This window comes from Ostrea edulis, chromosome 4 (assembly GCF_947568905.1).
Source record: "Ostrea edulis chromosome 4, xbOstEdul1.1, whole genome shotgun sequence".
In the NCBI taxonomy this organism is placed as follows: Eukaryota; Metazoa; Mollusca; class Bivalvia; order Ostreida; family Ostreidae; genus Ostrea; species Ostrea edulis.
The window spans coordinates 40035845-40054726 of record NC_079167.1 but is presented as its reverse complement, the minus strand read 5'-3'; the positions used below and the strand labels follow the sequence as shown (position 1 = coordinate 40054726).

At 33.0% G+C, this 18882-nt stretch overlaps 1 protein-coding gene across 3 annotated transcripts in view; it reads left to right on the top strand.

Annotated features, from left to right (window-relative positions):
- LOC125671160 (leucine-rich repeat serine/threonine-protein kinase 1-like) overlaps positions 1-18882 on the top strand; it is a 134147-nt gene that overhangs the window by 6160 nt on the left and 109105 nt on the right. Inside the window, exons 2-8 of one of the 3 annotated variants that reach the window (XM_048906664.2) lie at positions 4300-4452; positions 4837-5032; positions 11413-11453; positions 13233-13398; positions 14491-14526; positions 15621-15753; positions 16880-17024. In XM_048906664.2, coding sequence (XP_048762621.2) covers positions 4843-5032; positions 11413-11453; positions 13233-13398; positions 14491-14526; positions 15621-15753; positions 16880-17024 — 711 coding nt within the window. In that variant the 5' untranslated portion in view covers positions 4300-4452; positions 4837-4842. Of the gene's footprint in view, positions 1-4299; positions 4453-4836; positions 5033-9866; positions 9931-11412; positions 11454-13232; positions 13399-14490; positions 14527-15620; positions 15754-16879; positions 17025-18882 lie in introns of those variants that run through there. The other 2 variants (XM_048906665.2, XM_048906666.2) reach the window with 2 other exon arrangements.

Genomic DNA, 18882 nt, shown 5'->3' with positions numbered 1-18882 from the left:
TTTATTCTTGACTTAGTAAAAACAGATGTACTTAATAACATATCAGAAATGTACTTATTAAAAAATAACTTATTTGTTCATGAAAACCTGACTCGAGAGTCACACCATTTGTTAGCTTGTCCGACACAGTGACAGAGACCTCGTCTAACTTATCTATGTTGTGATCATCATCTGCGGTTAAATCATTCACCACGTCATTCCAGGTACAACTTTTAAAGTAACTGTAAAGTCGATTTACCAGAATCGGAACCACTTTTGATGTTTGTTTGTATTTTATTCTTACAGTAGACGACAAAGCGATCTTCGTGTCGCCAATCTTTGAAATCTTCCGACAACATTGAAACTTCGAGAGATAAATCCTGGCAACTTCCAAAAATAGCGAAAGCAAAATTTGGAACGGACACGATTTTTGTTCCAGAAATAAAAAAAAAAAAAACGTGCGATTTTTTGGTAAAAAAAAAATTTGACCCAGGCCCCTTTTATTTTACTTGGCCGGGGGAGGGGAAACAAACATATTTTTATTTTTAGCCCAGTTCATTTTCTCCTATTTGCCAAGGGCCGAGGACTTAGTGTCCTACTAATGAAGTACAATGATTAAATCCTCATAAAAATTTGTGATGTTTCACAGCATTATGAAACTAATTAAAAATTGCAACACAGATAGCACAATTCATTTCTACACCTTTACCAAGAATAGTGATGAATTTTGAAAATTCTAATGAGAGAACACATTTGGGTTGGAAAGTAACTTTATAAGATAATTTAAAATGGTCCCCATCCTTGGCCACAATATCTTTGGGTAGTTTAAGAGTGGTCAGATACATATAAATGTTATATGTCTCTGGTTTGATTTAATCCTGTGGGGATCCGGGTTAGAATAGGTCCTCAGTACCCCCTTGCTTGTTGTAAGAGACGACTAAATGGGGCGGTCCTTCAGATGAGACCGCAAAAACTGAGGTCCTGTGTCACAGCGGTTGTGGCACAATAAAGATCCCTCCCTGCTCAATGGTCATAAGCGCTGAGCATAGGCCTAAAGTTTGCAGCCATTCACCGGCACTGTTGACGTCCGCTTTCGAGTTAAATATTCTCAAGAGGGACGTTAAACAATATACAATCAATCAATCAGGTTTGATTTAGCCAAATTTTTTTCCCTTATGCAACTCGATCCCTTTCTATATAACAAAATGAAATGAAATGAAGTTGTTTTTTTTTATTTATTTATATGAAGTTAATTATTAAGACCTTAATTATTTTACAAATTGTTTGTATGGGTATTGAAAATGTGCATGTGGCAAGAAATTTGATTTTCTTAATTTTTTGACTTTGTTTTATTTTGTTGGACTTTGTCAGTTGGAGGAAACATTATAAATATAAAGTGAGTACATGGTTTGTCTACAGACAGGCTAACTCCTCTCACAGTTTTCAAGCTTAAATTAAGGCATTTGTACAGTGTCGTAAACAACTTGAAGATGTGTGTATTACATGGATTTTAATTCCCAACAAATTTCTTTGATGTTTGAGAAAATTCAAGTTTGGTGCACTAGCTTACTCAATTTTGAAAAAAAAAAATTACACTAAGTAAAGTTCACCTCGTGGAAAAACACCCTACATAAGCTTGTGATGGGCATATTATGAAGTGTTTCCAGTATACTCTTGTTAATCAGATGTATACCATTGAATGATGCAAAAACCAAGACCATAAAAAGTCTTCTCAAGAACCATTGGGCCAAAGAATTTTACATTTACATGAAAGCCTCCTGACATAGTACAGCTGTTCAAGTTTGTAAAAATCATGGCCCCAGGGGGTAGGATTGGGACAACAATAGGGATCAAAGTTTTACATGTGAATATATAGGGAAAATCTCTAAATCTATATGGGCCAAGGTGACTCAGGTGAGTGATGTGACCCTTGGGCCTCTTGTTCTGGATTTTTCATTTTAATTAATAAAACTTCAGACTCCATGGGCCTCTTGTGTCACATCAAATTCAAATTTTTTGAGGCTAATTAAAGGTCAAGTGTAATAAAAATAGATTTGAAAATAAAGTTTATACACATGTAATTCATTAAAACCCGTTTTGAAAAGTTTATTGATGTGTTTATTTTTTTTTAAAATCCAGGTAAATGCGCAAAATACCTATTCCAAAATCGTTGTTTATAGAAACGAATGAAGGGATTGTCACCCTTTCTTATGACGTCATCTGAGACATTTGTAGTTGTTTACGCCTGTATATCATCGTTTTAATTTCTGTGAGAAATTGCCAGTTTTAGCAACACCGTGGATAGTGACGATGAAATACCGTAGATACACTTGAGTTTAGGGATTCAACCTTTATAATGTTTGTACCTACATCCGTTTCGAAATCATCAGATAATAATATTTATATGATATATACATTTATATGTTCGACAAATATCTCATTGGAATCTCATTTAGAAATTATTTACCGGGCCAGTCCATAGAAAATTGGGAATAATATTGGAAAAAATGTTCTATCAAAGATAACCTTTGTATTTTACACAATCGAGGCTAATCAAAATCAGACTTCATAGATACTCGCCGTATACTCTATTGTAGCGATTGTGAGCGTATTTAACTAGATTGACTCTCACGTTTGTATTTTTTTTTATTATGGGATTTATTTGTATGAGATTGATCAGATTCAAATTATAATGTGTTTAGCTAGATATATATTTAACTGAAAAATGCCTTTTTGAAAAAAGAACAACAAAAGACAAAAGAAAAAAACTTATTGTGCACAACGTTATTTGTACCCCCCCCCCTTTTTTTTTTTTAAAAAAAACATCTACATGCAGATACAATATCATAAAATGTAAATTAGGCCTATTAGTACATGTAATTTCTTCACAACACACGTCAAATGCGAAATTGATATATTACGGCACAAAGTTAACGAATTGTAGCATTTTGAGGTGTGAAATTTTGCCTTAATGATTCATGATATATATGTAGCACATTAGGAATGTAGCATATAAGTTAGGAAAAGGAAAAACTTGTACTTGTTTTCATAATGAACTTGAAAAAAAAAAGCTTTGGAAATTGGACTGACCTCGCAATAAATAAGGTTTTATCAAAATGGGTTTTTAAAATTAAATTCATTTCCATTTTTACTATATTTTATTTTTTCAATATATATATAGTGAAGAAATGAAATGATGACGATGAGTCCCTTATAAATATAGTATGAGTACGACAATATTCGAAAGATATTTCATTTAATAAAAGAAATAAAATCAATTCGAACTAGGTAATGGGTGACATTAATTTTTATGTGCAATCGCAAACCCATTGAATACAATGTCGTATTAAAGCATTCAGTGGTGGATGTAGAGAGGGGTGGATTGCGTGCATCCCCCCTTTTTGGGTTGAACTTTTTATATAATTAAAATACATCCCTCCGCTTGTTTTGTAGGATGTCCAGTTAATCATCACTTTGCACTTTGTTTGGAGTCAAACAGGATGATGGAAACCTGATCCTCGTTAATTAAAGTGTCACTCACTGATCCTCGTGGCTTGTCACAAATCTCAGTGTCTCTTTTCAGTTTCAGTATCCAAATTCTTCGAAATTTAGTATCTTTTGGGAAAAGAAATATACTTAATCCCTGTCCCGATTTCACATTGCAGTTCAAAGCAGCGCATTGTACCATAAATACAGGACTTTTCTATGTAAACACTATAAAACCCTATCAATGCAGTCGAAAGTTGTCTCAGATGACGTCATAAGCTACGAGCGATAACTCACGTCACAACACATTTATCGATCGCTCAGGTAAAAGTTTGATAGCGCCGTGTAATTCACGCCAACTGATTTTTATCAAAATTGCCATGGAAATTAATCCATAAGTGTACGACACATTTTTCTGTATAAAACTCAAGTTTTAGGAAAATCACCGTATTTGACCTTTAAGTTTAAAATTTCCAACTCTACAACTTTGCTATACATATGTAATTTCCATTTGTGACAATTTTAATCATCATGCAGTGTATAATACATCCTTTATTGTGAAGTAATTTTTTGTGGAAACTGATTATTGTATTAAAACCAGACCCAACATGTCTATTCTATAGATCAGACTTGGTACATGCACCCTGCAATTATGGTATGGATTGAATACATAACTTCACAAATTAAATTGTCAACCAGGATCTTAAATTATCGTATTTGTGTCCAAAATTGATGGATATACATTATATTGAATACCATTACAAATATAGACTGTCTTTCTTCCATAAAGATAAAAAAAATTACATACTTAGGGTTATTAATCATGTTTTGCAGGTCAACATGAGAAATGTGAACGTGGATGTGTCATTTTGATATGTAGTGCATTGAAGTACTGTGGCGTTTAGTGCTGCTCATTACACATCTACATCGTGCTGGGAAGCACAGTAAATTGCCAAACATTGTCAGGGGAATTCTGCTGTTAAGAAGGTAAACTGTATTATAAATGTGTGTGTGTGAGAGAGAGGGGAGAGAGAGAGAGTCAGAGAGAGAAACAGAGAGAGAGAGGGGGGGAGAGGGGAGAGAGAGAGATGGGGGGGAGAGAGAGAGAGAGATTGTCTCTTGTACAAACCTAAGACTATGCACTAATTATCATCAAAGTACAAGAATGATTTGTTTGTGGTTAGCCTCGACCTCTTCAACCTGACAAGAAATAGTCCACACAAGTCGACAGATAATGCATAATGAGTATTAACTTATATAGATAAGACATCATTCACATATCAAACCTGACCTGCATTGTACACCCTAACTTCATTTAGATTTGGTGTGACTGAGATACTATGTAATAATGGTCATTCATAAATCATTCAGAGTTTGATGGATGACTTCACTGGAGAAGAGTTGATCCAGGCAGCCATTTTTAATGATGCAGCTTTTTTAAAATGTCTATTGGAGGGAGAATGTGCCAGGTTTATCAATTTTCAAGACCGTCGAGGAAGAACGGCAGTTTATACTTCGGTGTCCAACAACAGCAGTAGATGTCTGCGAATTCTGTTGGAGCACGGAGGTATATATATATTTATTATAAGCATCATACCTGTACATAATATTACATGTAGTGGTATATATATTTATTATACACATCATACCTGTACATAATATTACATGTAGTGGTATATATATTTATTATACACATCATACCTGTACATAATATTACATGTCGAAAATAGATGGAGATTTTTGGTCATCAAACTTTTCTCATCACATATATAAGGCAGTGCTGGAATTTAAGGCAGAAACCAAGTGGAATATGGGCATATGCACATACAACTCTGCTTTCAAAAATTCATGCCTTGGAATGTACACCTAGAAAGAGCTAGAATTTCATCTGGTCAAGATGTTAATCTCCATCTTTCTGCAATACCTCTTCACTAATAGCACAGCAATAAATGTTCAGAATGGGATTTTCACAAGATGTTCTTATATTTACACATGTTTAACATAAAGAACAGTGAAATGTCTCAAACTGATAATTAATTTACACATTATGCAGTGAATGTAGTGGTTTTAAGGAGGTACTCTACATCATCATAATGGCTGACTTCCTTTTTAAACATGGATGAAAATATAAATATCAGCAATATTTACCTAATATTCATTTCATAAAACATCGCCTAGCTGAGTAGCTCAGTAGGTTAGCACGTCGACTACTAAACTGTAGATCACGGGTTAGAGTCCAGGGGTTTTAATTTTTTTTCAGATTGCTTTCTAATAAAACTGCATTTTTTTTATTAAATATTGTAAATTTGAAAGTCTTCGATTTCAAAATATTGTTGTACATATCCTCCACTTTTCATCCATATCAAATTTCTCTGGTGTAGCATACATCCTTAAAGAGGTTCACACCAGAGTCTTGTAGTATTGTAATTGTTTTTCTTCAAAGTATACATTATTTTTTTAAAAAGAAAAACTGGAGTCATAAGTGCTTGTTATTGAGATACACTGTGTGAAACTTTGCCATTTTGCAATTAAAGTTTTACTTACAAATTATTCACATAAGCTAGTTGTATTTGTTGGTTTCAGAATTAACACAATCAGGAATACAAATCGATTATTACATTGAATTGATAGAAACTCATGTCCTCTAGCAACATAGAATATTTTTCATCAACCCCTAGACACACCAATTCAGGAGTCCCTCAAGGGTCAGTCTTAGGACCCTTTCTTTTCCTTATGTTTATTAATGATATCTCTATAGACATAAGAAACCTTTTAAGACTCTTTGCAGATGATACTTCTCTTTATAGAATAGTCAATGATGACATTGTCAATTCTGCAAATTCATTGACTATTGATCTTGAAAAAATTCATCAGTGGTCTAGTAAATGGGCAGTTGAATTTAACCCAATCAAAACAGTCAATATTGATTTTAGTAGGAAGAATATTTCTCATCCTAAGGTAAAATTTGGTCAGCATGGGCCATTTATTCAAAATGTTGAAACTCATACTCACTTGGGAATAATATTCCAGAAAGATGGATGTTGGAAAAAGCATATATACTTCATATACATGCCAAAGCATGTCAACGATTAAATGTCTTAAGAATGTTAAAGTATCAACTTAAAAGGGATTCATTGATAAAAATTTATTTTTCTTATGTTTGGCCCATCTTTGAATACTCAAATATTGTTTGGGATAATTGTACAGAGAGAGATGCTAATTTACTTGAAGATGTTCAAGTTGCAGCAACACGAATAATTTCAGGTTTAAGGGTAAATTCATCAAGATCAGTGCTTTATAATGAACTTGGATGGGATATCTTTGCAATAAGAAGGAAAATTCATAAACTTTTGCTATTCTACAAGATAGTTTGTGGATTGACCCCCCAATATTTGCAGGACTTACTTTGGCCATGTACTTTACCTCCTAACTCTTAATCATTAAGAAACCAGGATACTCTAAAATTTAACATTTCAATAGCGAAAACAACTTCGACTATAAAATTGTGGAATGATCTACCCTTGAGTATTTGAAGTCTTCCAACACTAATATCTTTCAGGCGTGCCATCAAAATTATATATTACATCAAACCTATAAATTATTTTAACTATGGCAATCGAAAAGCAAAATATATACTGCATTATCAATTGAGAAATGAAGCTAGTAATCTTAATGCTGATTTATTTAAGCACTTTCTTAGGGAAAATCCTAATTGTGACTTGTGTCAAAATAGTCCCGAAACCACACTTCACTTTTTTCTGAAGTGTCCAAAATATTGTACACAAAGACAAATACTGATACAAAGTTTTAATGATCTACAATTACAATTACCTTTATCCTTAGAACTTATTTTTTATGGTGACAATAATCTCAGTTATAACCAAAATGTTACAATTTTCAAAATTGTACATGAATTTATCTTGTCTACAAATAGATTTGTTTAATTTCTTAAAATTTTTCATTTTCAAACCACAAAACCAACTTGTTTATATCTTTTTCCTGTGTGGTAAATTTCTATATCCATACCTAAATTATATTTGTCAGGCATACATCAAGCTGTAAATTATCATAGAAATGGAAACTGTTACATATCAATGTATTTTAAAATATTATATTGCTTCATTATCATCATATAATAACTATATCTGTATGACCTTGACCATGTATTTATATGGAGAGGGCTTATATAGGCAACGCCTGTTGTCCAATCCTTTTATATATTATACATGATAAAATCTTGTTTAAATTAACATAGAATATTAGAATTTTTAAACATTGAAAGTAAATAATGACCTCTTTGCACTAAGATATGGAAAAATATCACAATGCAGAATTTGAGAGTTATACTAGGAGTATTATCAGTTTGTCAAATTGTGCTAAAGTTACCATAAGTCTTGTCTCAATTTATAGGATGGAAATTGAAACAGTGTGGGTTATGGGGTCATTTTTTTTTAAATTATTGGCAAAAGTTCTAACTTTTCATACAAAATTTGAGGTAATTTAATGCATTTATTGATATAGTTGTTTTTTTTAAAGAATCAGTTTTGTGTTTGGAAAAATAACAACAGTTTTAATGAATTTACAGAATTTTAATTAGTTCCAAGTCTCTACTACTTGTATTGGTAATTATAAAATTGAAACACATGTCTAGGGGTACAAATATTGACTATTGGATAAAACGGAAACATCGTGTAGCCTTCTGATTAAATATCCCTCAGCCACAAAATGTAGTTCCTTCCACACTTTCAAAATTTGAATTGTCATACAAATTTTTTACAGGGTAATGTGTTGGAACCAATGAAATAAGTATACTGTTCAATATATTGAACTAGTACTTAGACAATTATAGTATCTTGCATGGTTGCGCTAAAAAGCTGAGAAGCTAACTTCCTTATATATTTTCATGATGCGTGTATAAAGCTTTTGAATTATCTTTGTAAGTGTTATTCATCACTCACAGTGTTCAAAAGTACCTTTATTACACTCAGTGTTCAAAAGTATTGCACTCAGTGTTCAAAAGTAATACACTCATTGTTCAAAAGTACATGTATTACACTCAGTGTTCAAAAGTACATGTATTACACTCAGTGTTCAAAAGTATTGCACTCAGTGTTCAAAAATAATACACTCAGTGTTAAAAAAATAATACACTCAGTGTTAAAAAATGATACACTCATTGTTCAAAAATAATACACTCAGTGTTAAAAAATAATACACTCAGTGTTCAAAAGTACATGTATTACACTCAGTGTTCAAAAGTATTGCACTCAGTGTTCAAAAATAATACACTCAGTGTTAAAAAAATAATACACTCAGTGTTAAAAAATGATACACTCATTGTTAAAAAATAATACACTCAGTGTTAAAAAATAATACACTCAGTGTTCAAAAGTAGTACATGTATTACACTCAGTGTTCAAAAGTACATGTATTACACTCAGTGTTCAAAAGTAATTTATATTCCATACATATAATGTATTGAATACTATGTAATCAGTTTTAATGAGTAATTCAACAACAAAACACATTTTCCCCACAAACAATTATCTTTTTACCAATGCAAATAGAGAGCATAACTAATAACACAAGCTTAACTGACCAAATTTAAACTTCAACATGAAAAAGACCTTATAACTTGATTAAATCTGACCAATCACAAGCATTTACTTTTGTCATAAGAATTCCAGGCTTTGGGTAAAAAGCTGAGTGGAGTGAAATACATATTTAACAGTCACAGTTTGAATATTATCAATTTGTAATATTTCGATATCTGAATGAAGTTGACAACCATATCTTGCTCTAATAATGAGTATGATGAGTTATCAATTTACATTTCATCACCGTGTATTATTAGTAACATTGTTTTCATATTCTCATATTCTAATCTGATAGTTCATCTCATCTGTCTATTGCATATTTAGTATAACCCTCCCCCTTCTGCAAAAAAAGTTTGGGGGGGGGGTATACTGAAATCACCTTGTCTGTCCACTAGTCCATGGACATCATTTGTACAGAGCATATCTTTGACACCAATGAACAGATTTCATTAAAACTTTATTTATATCCTATATGAATAATGAAGTTGTGCAGTGCACCTGCTATTTTGATTGAGATACATGTAATGTATTATCAGAATTTTTAGTGAAGATTTAAGTTTTGCATATTTAGCAAGGATGTTGAGGTTGGTAAAATTGAATTTATTCTGTATTGTATGTAATAGTTATCTTTCTTGGAATTATAAAGTCACTAAAATTAACTCTCGCTAAATATATATACATGTAACCATGTTTATAGGGAAAATCGTTAAAGTGAATGTGACTCGCTTAAAATTTCACTCAAACTGTATTTAAATATTCAAGGTACGTAGTAATGAATATTTGTTTTTATACGCCTATCATTAGACGGGACATATTATCTTATGGTGCTGTCTTTGCGTCTGTCTGGCTGACTGTCCGTCCGTCCGAGGTAATGTTTTCAGGACTTTTTTCCATAACGGATGCATGTATGACTTTGAAATTTTGTCCCAATTTCTCCCTCAAGAAACATAAGAGTGAGTGTGCATTTCAGCTGGATGGTGCACTGTGACCTACTTTAGGGCTATAAGTAGGTCAAACAGTTTTCTGGACTTTTTTTCGTTACACATATAGATATTGCCCTGAAATTTAGTCATAACCTTCCTCTTGGAGAAATACAAATTTAGTTTGCATTTCAGCTGTATTAGCTTGTCTGTGCGTGACCTACATTAGGACTAAATGTAGGTCAAATAGTTTTCCAGGCTTTTTATTTCATTATGGATACCGATATTGCCCTGAAATTTAGTCACAGGCTTCTTCTTGGAGGAATACAAAAAGAAAAAGTTTCTTGAAACATCAATTGATGTGGATAAATGCATATATTCTCCTAAGTGCATTATCACCCAATTTGTTGAAAATCATAATGCTTAATTAGAAGTACTTTTTATATCAACATAAATACCATTCATTCAGGTGAACTATCAAATTCTCATTTAGTTTCCAGCTATTTTCTGTTTGGAAAGAATTGAACATATGAAACTGAAGTTCAGGAAATGTTCCAGGAGGCTGGTTTTTTTTAGGTGAAAATTCTGTCTCCTGCTCAAGTATACCTGGAATTGGTCCCAAACAAAATTTGCTTTCGATCTCAGTTTTAGGCAGAATCTGCATTTACACAAAGGACAAAATCAAAAACTATATATTGTAATGTTGCAATACTGAATTATTTTATTTTCAATGAATTAACATTTTTTGCTGTTGTTTTTATTCTGTGAATTCAGGTTAAATTTATAGTAGTTGAACATAAGAGTGTATAGTTGTGGGAACATGTTTTAGTAACAACACTTTTTCATCTTTTGTCACTCATTATAGAGTATACAGTTGACCAAACATTGCATAATTCTTAATGACAGTCATCACAAGTGCTATTTATTGTTTATTGCGGCCAATGAGCTCCGTGGCACATAGGTACACACACACACACAGAATATATGTACAGTACAGGAAAATGGTATTAAAAAATACTACAATATGTAATATGTAAAGATATTAAGATTATCAGAAAAAAATTTGTGACAGAAATAAAGTTTAAGTAACCAAAAATGAAACATCATTAATGACAGTAATTAACAAATTCATGCTTCAGGTTTAGCGGTGTAATATAATATCGATGTGAAAGGATATTACTATAACTCCCATACTGCTTTCTGGGAGTTCAATTATTGTTACACTAATCATATATACATAATGATGCATAATGATTACTTTGCAAAATTGAATTTCTTGGTAGGTCATGAGGGAGTTTATTATTACAGTAACCCTGTACAAGATGCATATTTGATTTAATACTTTACAAGCATTGTTTGCTGTTAGTGTCTCTTGAAGTTAAGTCTGGTTCTACACTTTGTAAATATATAACTTTTTGTTCATTTTACAGCCGACCCAAATATAGCAGCAGGAGAAACCTTCAACTGTATGGCAAGTACACTCCTTCAGTTTCAACTATCCTAAGACATGTTGAATTGTATCGATTTCAACTATCCTAAGACATGCTGAATTGTATCAATTTCATCTATCCTTGAACATGTTGAATTATATCAATTTCATCTATCCTTGGACATGTTGAATTATATCAATTTCATCTATCCTTGAACATGTTGAATTATATCAATTTCATCTATCCTTGGACATGTTGAATTATATCAATTTCATCTATCCTTGAACATGTTGAATTATATCAATTTCATCTATCCTTGGACATGTTGAATTGTATCGACAGGGTTTTTTAAGGTCTTGATTTCAAGGGCCAGGGCTTTAATCTCCAATTGGGAAAAGTAGCGACATTTGCTCGAAATTGGGAAAAAATGTTTCAGACAAAGAAATAGGGGAAAACCAAATTCAGAGTGCTTTTAGGTATAATTGGGCTCCTTCTGACTTTCAGTTTGGTCAAAGCTTACCTAATTCAAATAATCAGAGGCCAAAAAATTAGGTTTACTTAAGAATTTTGAAGCAAACTTTATAATCTGTTGGCCTGTGAAGAAGATTTATGAATGATTTGGCTACCCTGCTTGATTTGTTTTCATTGTTTGGTAATTTCAAAGCAAAAATTGGGAAAAATACCTTATTTCAGCCCCCTACAGACCCTAAAAAAATCCCTGATCAATTTCATCTATCCTTGAACATGTTGAATTGTATCGTTTTCAACTATCCTTGGACATGTTGAATTGTATCGATTTTCAACTATCCTTGTGAAAGTTTTCTCCTCATTTTTGTCCTCAATTTTGTCTCCAGTCAATGTAAAATTTCTTAATGACACTACATAGTAACAAATTTAGTGATTGTAGAGGATGAATTTGAAGCGCTCTATAATTTATCATATTGCACCATAATATACCAAACCATGGATGAAAAATAAACAGAGACCACGAGTGATGGATTTCTCATGACTTAGTCACACCTAAGTTATATATAACCTTACCGTACCTTGCACTGATTGACAAATTGTTTTTATCCTAAATGATTGCAATATCAATTTTCAACCACTTTTGTATTACAAGTGGCACACCTGAGTACTAAATGTGCAAGTAAACTTTCCTGATTGGGGTTCAGCAAGTGTCTGTCTGATAACTTGTTACATTTTTCTCATCTTATCTATATCTTCTCCATCACCACTAAACCATTTAAAAAAAAAAAAGAGAAATAAGACTTAGCGCAGGTAATCCATGGATAAATGTGATTGAAATGGATGATTGAAATGAAGGGCTATAGCTTCTTGCAGATATACATCAGTAGAAATAGTAAAAGCATGGGGTCATTAAAAGTCCTTTTCTCAAAAATGTTTGGACCAGTTTCGAGAAAGATTCATTATAATGATATAGTACAGCTGTAATTGTTTTGTCCGAGTCACAATAGGGATCCTGGATTGGAATGTATAAATGTTTGTGAAAATAAAATGGAAAGAAAATCATGTTAACAATAAATTCAGAATCACCCACATTCATGCAAGCATTCCCATAAAGTATTGTTAAATCCAGGTTGAGACCACAATTAAAGGGGCCTTAAAGTGTAAAAGATACATTTGTTGATAGGAAATGCTAATCAGTTTAAAAATCCATACAAACTAGGAGGAAGTGAAATATTTATATCTTATCTCTATGTAATTGTAATATGTGAAGTACATTTTGTTTTTTTATTTTATTTTTTTTAATATTCAAGTGATACTGTACATTACTTGTGAGTATACATGTCTGTTGACAGACCCCGCTCCATTGTGCCATTATTGACCTGAAGCTTGACATCTTTAAGCTGCTGCTGTCTTATGGGGCAGATTTCACCAGACTGGATGGGACCGGGCTTACCCCTATAGCTCTGGCAGAGAACATGGAGCTGGATGAATATGTAGAGGAAATGGAAGAGGAACAAGGTAATAAGATGACAAAGCCATCTACTTCTGAGGTAATTCTGTACAGAGACAATATAAGTACATGAAGGACTGTTATTGATAGGTTATGTAATTGTTGGGGAAGTTTGGGTTGTTTTATACATCAGATTATGGTATCTTGTATTGTTTGGGCAGTGTGTGATGTTTTGAAATATCTGTTTATTTTCTAATTTTGGGGATCTGATTTGAGGGTGAGTACGTGGCTAACTTAATGAATATTTGTCTTCGTGTTACATTAATTTCTCACAGTACTAATTGACAAGTAATATCAGAGAGTGATGGATAAATATAGGAAGTCAACATTTATTACATAATAGTGAAGGAGGTATGAAAATCTACTCAGCCAGGAAAAGGTGCCCGCGGGGAATATGATTTTTCTCTGGTGAATAAATCTTCATATCTCCCAAATATTCATACAATAAATTGTTTATTATACTGAAACAAAACAAGACTACAGAAATGGATTTGAAATTGGGGTCCAGTCATTTATGATTGTAGAGGAGATCGCCCTAACGGTAACACCGCGCCTTCACCGTATTAGAAGGTATACTGTACAAGCAACGAAATACTGTGAAATGCTAACCATTTCTTGTGTTTCCTATCTCCTTGAATGCTTATCACTAACATGGTCTAGCTAAAACCAGGTGCATTAACTGTGTATCAGAAGCCCGTGTATAAACAAAGTCCCTTAAGAATTATGAAAATTCACTTACTTGAATTGATTTGGACATATGATATATTGTGATGTCACAATAAACTACGTTTACCTTGACTTAAAATTTATAGAAAATGCACAAGACTCTCGAAGGGGTGAAAAATTCTGAAAAAAATATGTTTGAGGGAAATATGCAGTTTTACTCTCCCTTGCACCTGACTGTCTAGACCAATCAGATAACATGTTGTATAGAATTTTCATATTGATGTATAATAATATATTTACCTTTTCCCTTGAAGTATTTAGTGTTATAGAAGATTATTGTATTACCTACATAAACATTTCCCTGAGTTGCCTCTTGATTATGTGTTACACTGTGCTGTTTAGATGAAAGGGTAATTATCTGTCATTTCTTTCAGAAAAAAGAGAAAAAGTGTTTGATTCAGTTTTGAAAGGTAACTATTTTTGTTCTATTGTATCAAAATTCATGGCATTTAGTGAGAGTAATAAAAAGTTTCAATATTTACTATTTATACCCCATGCAACAAAGTTGCAGAGGTTATAATGTTTTTGACCCGTCCGTCAGTCCCTTTCTTGTCAGCGCAACTCCTCTGAGACTGCTGAACAGAATTTCGTGAAACTTTGTAGTTAATAAAGACACACTGTGTAGATGTGCATATTTCTAGAAAATCCTGATTCAATGATTTTTCTGGGAGTTATGCCCCATTTGAACTTAGAATTTCGAGCCCTTCTGTCCTGTTCTCTCATTGCAACTCCTCTGAGACCACTCAACAGAATTTTGTGAAACTTTGTAGTTAATAAGGACACACTGTGTAGATGTGCATATTTCCAGGAAATCCTGATTCAATAAATTTTCTGAGAGTTATGCCCCTTTTTAATTTAAGATTTTGAGCCCATCTGTCCTTTTCTTGTCAATGCAACTCCTCTATGTCCACTCAATAGAATTTCGTGAAACTTTGTAGTTAACAAGGACACAATCTAAGGAATTTCAAGTCCATCTGTCATGTTCTTGCAGTAATGCATAGTATTACCATTCATTATGTGAGGCATTGTCAAGCAATGTGGGAGTGTGGGGTATGTGAGCTTGCTCACGTTTGCATTCTTTCTTTACTGAGAGTGAGTATGAAACTCCTAGTATCAAGTGAGAATGACCATGAATCACATAATATTTCTACATAAAACTCACATTATTTAGTGAGAGCGATTATAAAACTCATGGTATTTAGTGAGAATGATTATAAAACTCGCAGTATTTAGTGAAAATTATTATAAACTCACAGTATTTAGTGAAAATGATTATAAAACTCACATTATTTAGTGAGAATGATTATGAAACTCACAGTATTTAGTGAAAATGAATATAAAACTCACATTATTTAGTGAGAATGATTATGAAACTCACAGTATTTAGTGAAAATGAATATAAAACTCACAGTATTTAGTGAAAATTGATGAAACTCACAGCAACTTATGAAATCAGTGGTTAGTCAGCAACTTTTGAAATCATTAAGTCTGATCTTATTTGTAGCATTTGCAGAGGCTTGCAATGCTGAGGATGTTTCCAGAATGACTACTATCTTAGAGAGTAACTCCTCACCAACAATCCATGTAAAACTAGTCAGCTGTGCTGTAACTGAGGATGGATTAACTCCCCTTTGCTGGTATGGAAACTTTTTATACCTATCATAGAGAGGTCATATTATGATATTGTGTAGTGTGTCTGCTCATCTGTCTATCTGTCAGCACTTTATGGGTAATATAAAAACAGTACTTAAAAGGCTCAGTTCATCAACTTGTGGTACACATATATTCTCACTGGTTAGAGAAGCTTTTTGTTTTTCAGGATTATAGGTTAAAGGTCAAGATCAAACTTACATTGATATTCATTCAGGCACAAATTTTTAAACAAGATGGAAACAGAACTAATGATGGGATAATCAAACCTGACACACATAGACATCTGTATATAACCATCATAGATAAGCATGCATTCCTGTCCGTCTGTCTGTCTGCATGCATTCTTGTCCGTCTGTCTGTCTGCATGCATTCCTGTCCATCTGTCTGTCTGCATGCATTCCTGTCCGTCCGTCCATGATGGGTCAGATGAAAACAGTACATTCTACTTATAAGGCTTGGATCATGTTTCACGATTAGAGGGAGACGGCTATTGTTTTTCAAGGTCAAACTCAAATGGGTAATTATAAAGACACATAACAAGATAGAACCAGTAGTAACAATATACATGTACCTGAACTTTCTTTAGAAAGTACAATAGGGTAATCAAATTTAATACACATATATTCAACCATCATAGACAGATTGTATAATGGCTCGGTGCCATGTTTCTGTGTGTGTGTCTGTTCATCCATCAGCACTGCATGCCAAAAATAAAAACTAACAAGGCTAGGATAATCAATACTGCTACACATGTTTCCCATGGTGAAAAGAAAATGTCTAATGTCTCTCAAGGTCAAAGGTCAAGATCATACTCAAGGGTAATAGTGAAGGAAAAACAGAATTGAAAAGGCTAAGATCATTGAACTTGGAGTACATGTTCCCCATCGTGTTGGTGCCAAGTATATTTTGAAAAATAATAATTCAATATTGATGAATTTTATGTAACATTCCAATTTGAAAACATTTTGAAATTAAATCCAGTCTTGAAAGAAGACATCTAGAAACATACAGTTGAATTTTTCATTCATTTGCGATAAAAACATATTTGCTTGGTTATGGTTCAATTGTATTTGTCTGCATGTAACATGAGAATATTTATCTTGCTTGCAGGGCTTGTAAATGTGGTAATGTCTCCATGCTAAAGCTACTTCTTCAACATGAGGCCTCCACTATCTCCTGTACTTCCCAGGAAACAGCTGCCATCCATATTGCTTGTCATTTTGAACACAGTGACTGTGTTCAACTTCTTCTCCAGGTACATTATGTCATTAGGTCGTTATGTCATCAATTTTTGCCATTGTTGGAATCTGCATCACACCACACTTTTATTCTTATTTTGCATTTTCAACATTTTTTTCTTATCTTAGGCCATGCCAATTTGTAATCTAGTTCGTCGGATTCGCTGCTTATATTTGTGATAAATCCAAATTATAATATTAATCTAAAAATAATATCCACCCGTGTGACCAAAAATATCTGCGTGAAATATTTTTGCCTTTTTGCAAAAAGTGCACAAACGACCTTGATGCATGTCACTGACAAATGCTCTCGAGAAATATCCAAACAGTGTAATACAGTGTTTTAAGTTATTCATGATATCTATCTAATATGTACGATACTTCATAACACTGGATTGGAAGTTGTTCCTTACAATGCAATCAAACTGGAAGCCGATGAAAATTTTGAAGCACTATTCAATGCCACTAATTAGAGAACATTGACAGTGTACGATAAACTTATTGTTTATATATTGTTTAAAGTCTCTCTTGAGAATATTTCACTCACATGAAGACGTTACCATTGGCGATGAAGGGCTGTAAAATTTAAGCCTATGTTCAGCGCTTGTGGCCATTGAGCAGGGAGGGATCTTTATTGTGCCATGCCTGCGGTGACACTGGTATCAGTTTTTTGTGGTCTCATCTGAGGGACCGCCCCATTTATTCGCCTCTTACGACAAGCAAGGGGTACTGAGGACTATTCTTAACCAAACCAACAGTTAACGACAAATTCACAAAAGGTTTGGTGATTATTGATAATGTTTGTAGTATTAAAATTCAAGAAAATGCTAAATCGATAGATTGGAGATTTTAGAACCGGACATGAACCAAGCAATATGCATAGATCTGAATCGAAAGTTTGTAGAAATGAAACTAAATTAAAATTCTTCAAAAAGACCTTATCAATTAACGTTGCAAAGTACTGTGGAACCCCGTTATTACGTTTTCCATTTTGTCACGATAAAATAACGTAATACCAAGGTCAATGTAATAAACGTTCCCTGTGAAATCCATTAAAAATATCATTTGGAAACTCTATCTTCCGTTGATACTCCGTGAAGGTGTGTGTGTGAACATATCTCTACTGTCTTTGTTTTAAAGACTTGGACACTTGATTTATTTACATCTTATCTTAAATGTCCGTAATTCTTCATGTTTTCATCCCTTTTCTTTATTGTGTAGGATAAATAAGGATGCTAAAAATGATAAGCATTGTAGATCTGCTTTCGTTTCCGCCATTTTGTTCAACTTTAACATAATGCGTTCATGTAAATTTCTCTCAATAACTCGTTCCGGTTCGTATTCAACATTCGTACATAAAACAAAAAATAACAAAACATCGTTTTCTTCAGTTATATCTCTACTACACGATACAAAACACAATTTAATAAATCCCATCCCAAAAAACCCCAACAAAACGACGACACAAAACACTTGCACACTTTTTTCACCAACGATAAACACGGAGAACAAATGCAATCCACTTTTTAAAAAATGATGCACTAATATTAAGATCACATTTATAACACTAAATGATGGCACTAATTCACGAACACATCAAAAAAAGATATCAAGTGATTTTAAAATGTTCACTGAGCTAAATGCCTTGCACAAATCGGCCGATAACACTGGGCAGTTTGATCGGCGTATTCATGGACGAAATCTAACAACACCCAAACTATTATGTCAGAATAACTGACAATTGTTTTAATTGAACACTACCTTTTCTCACCTAACTATATCCAAGCCGTTATCCAAGCTGTTTCAATTGTGATACGATAAATTTTGTCTTACAAGCATGCTGTCCGTAAATACAGTTTTAATATCGAAAGCAAT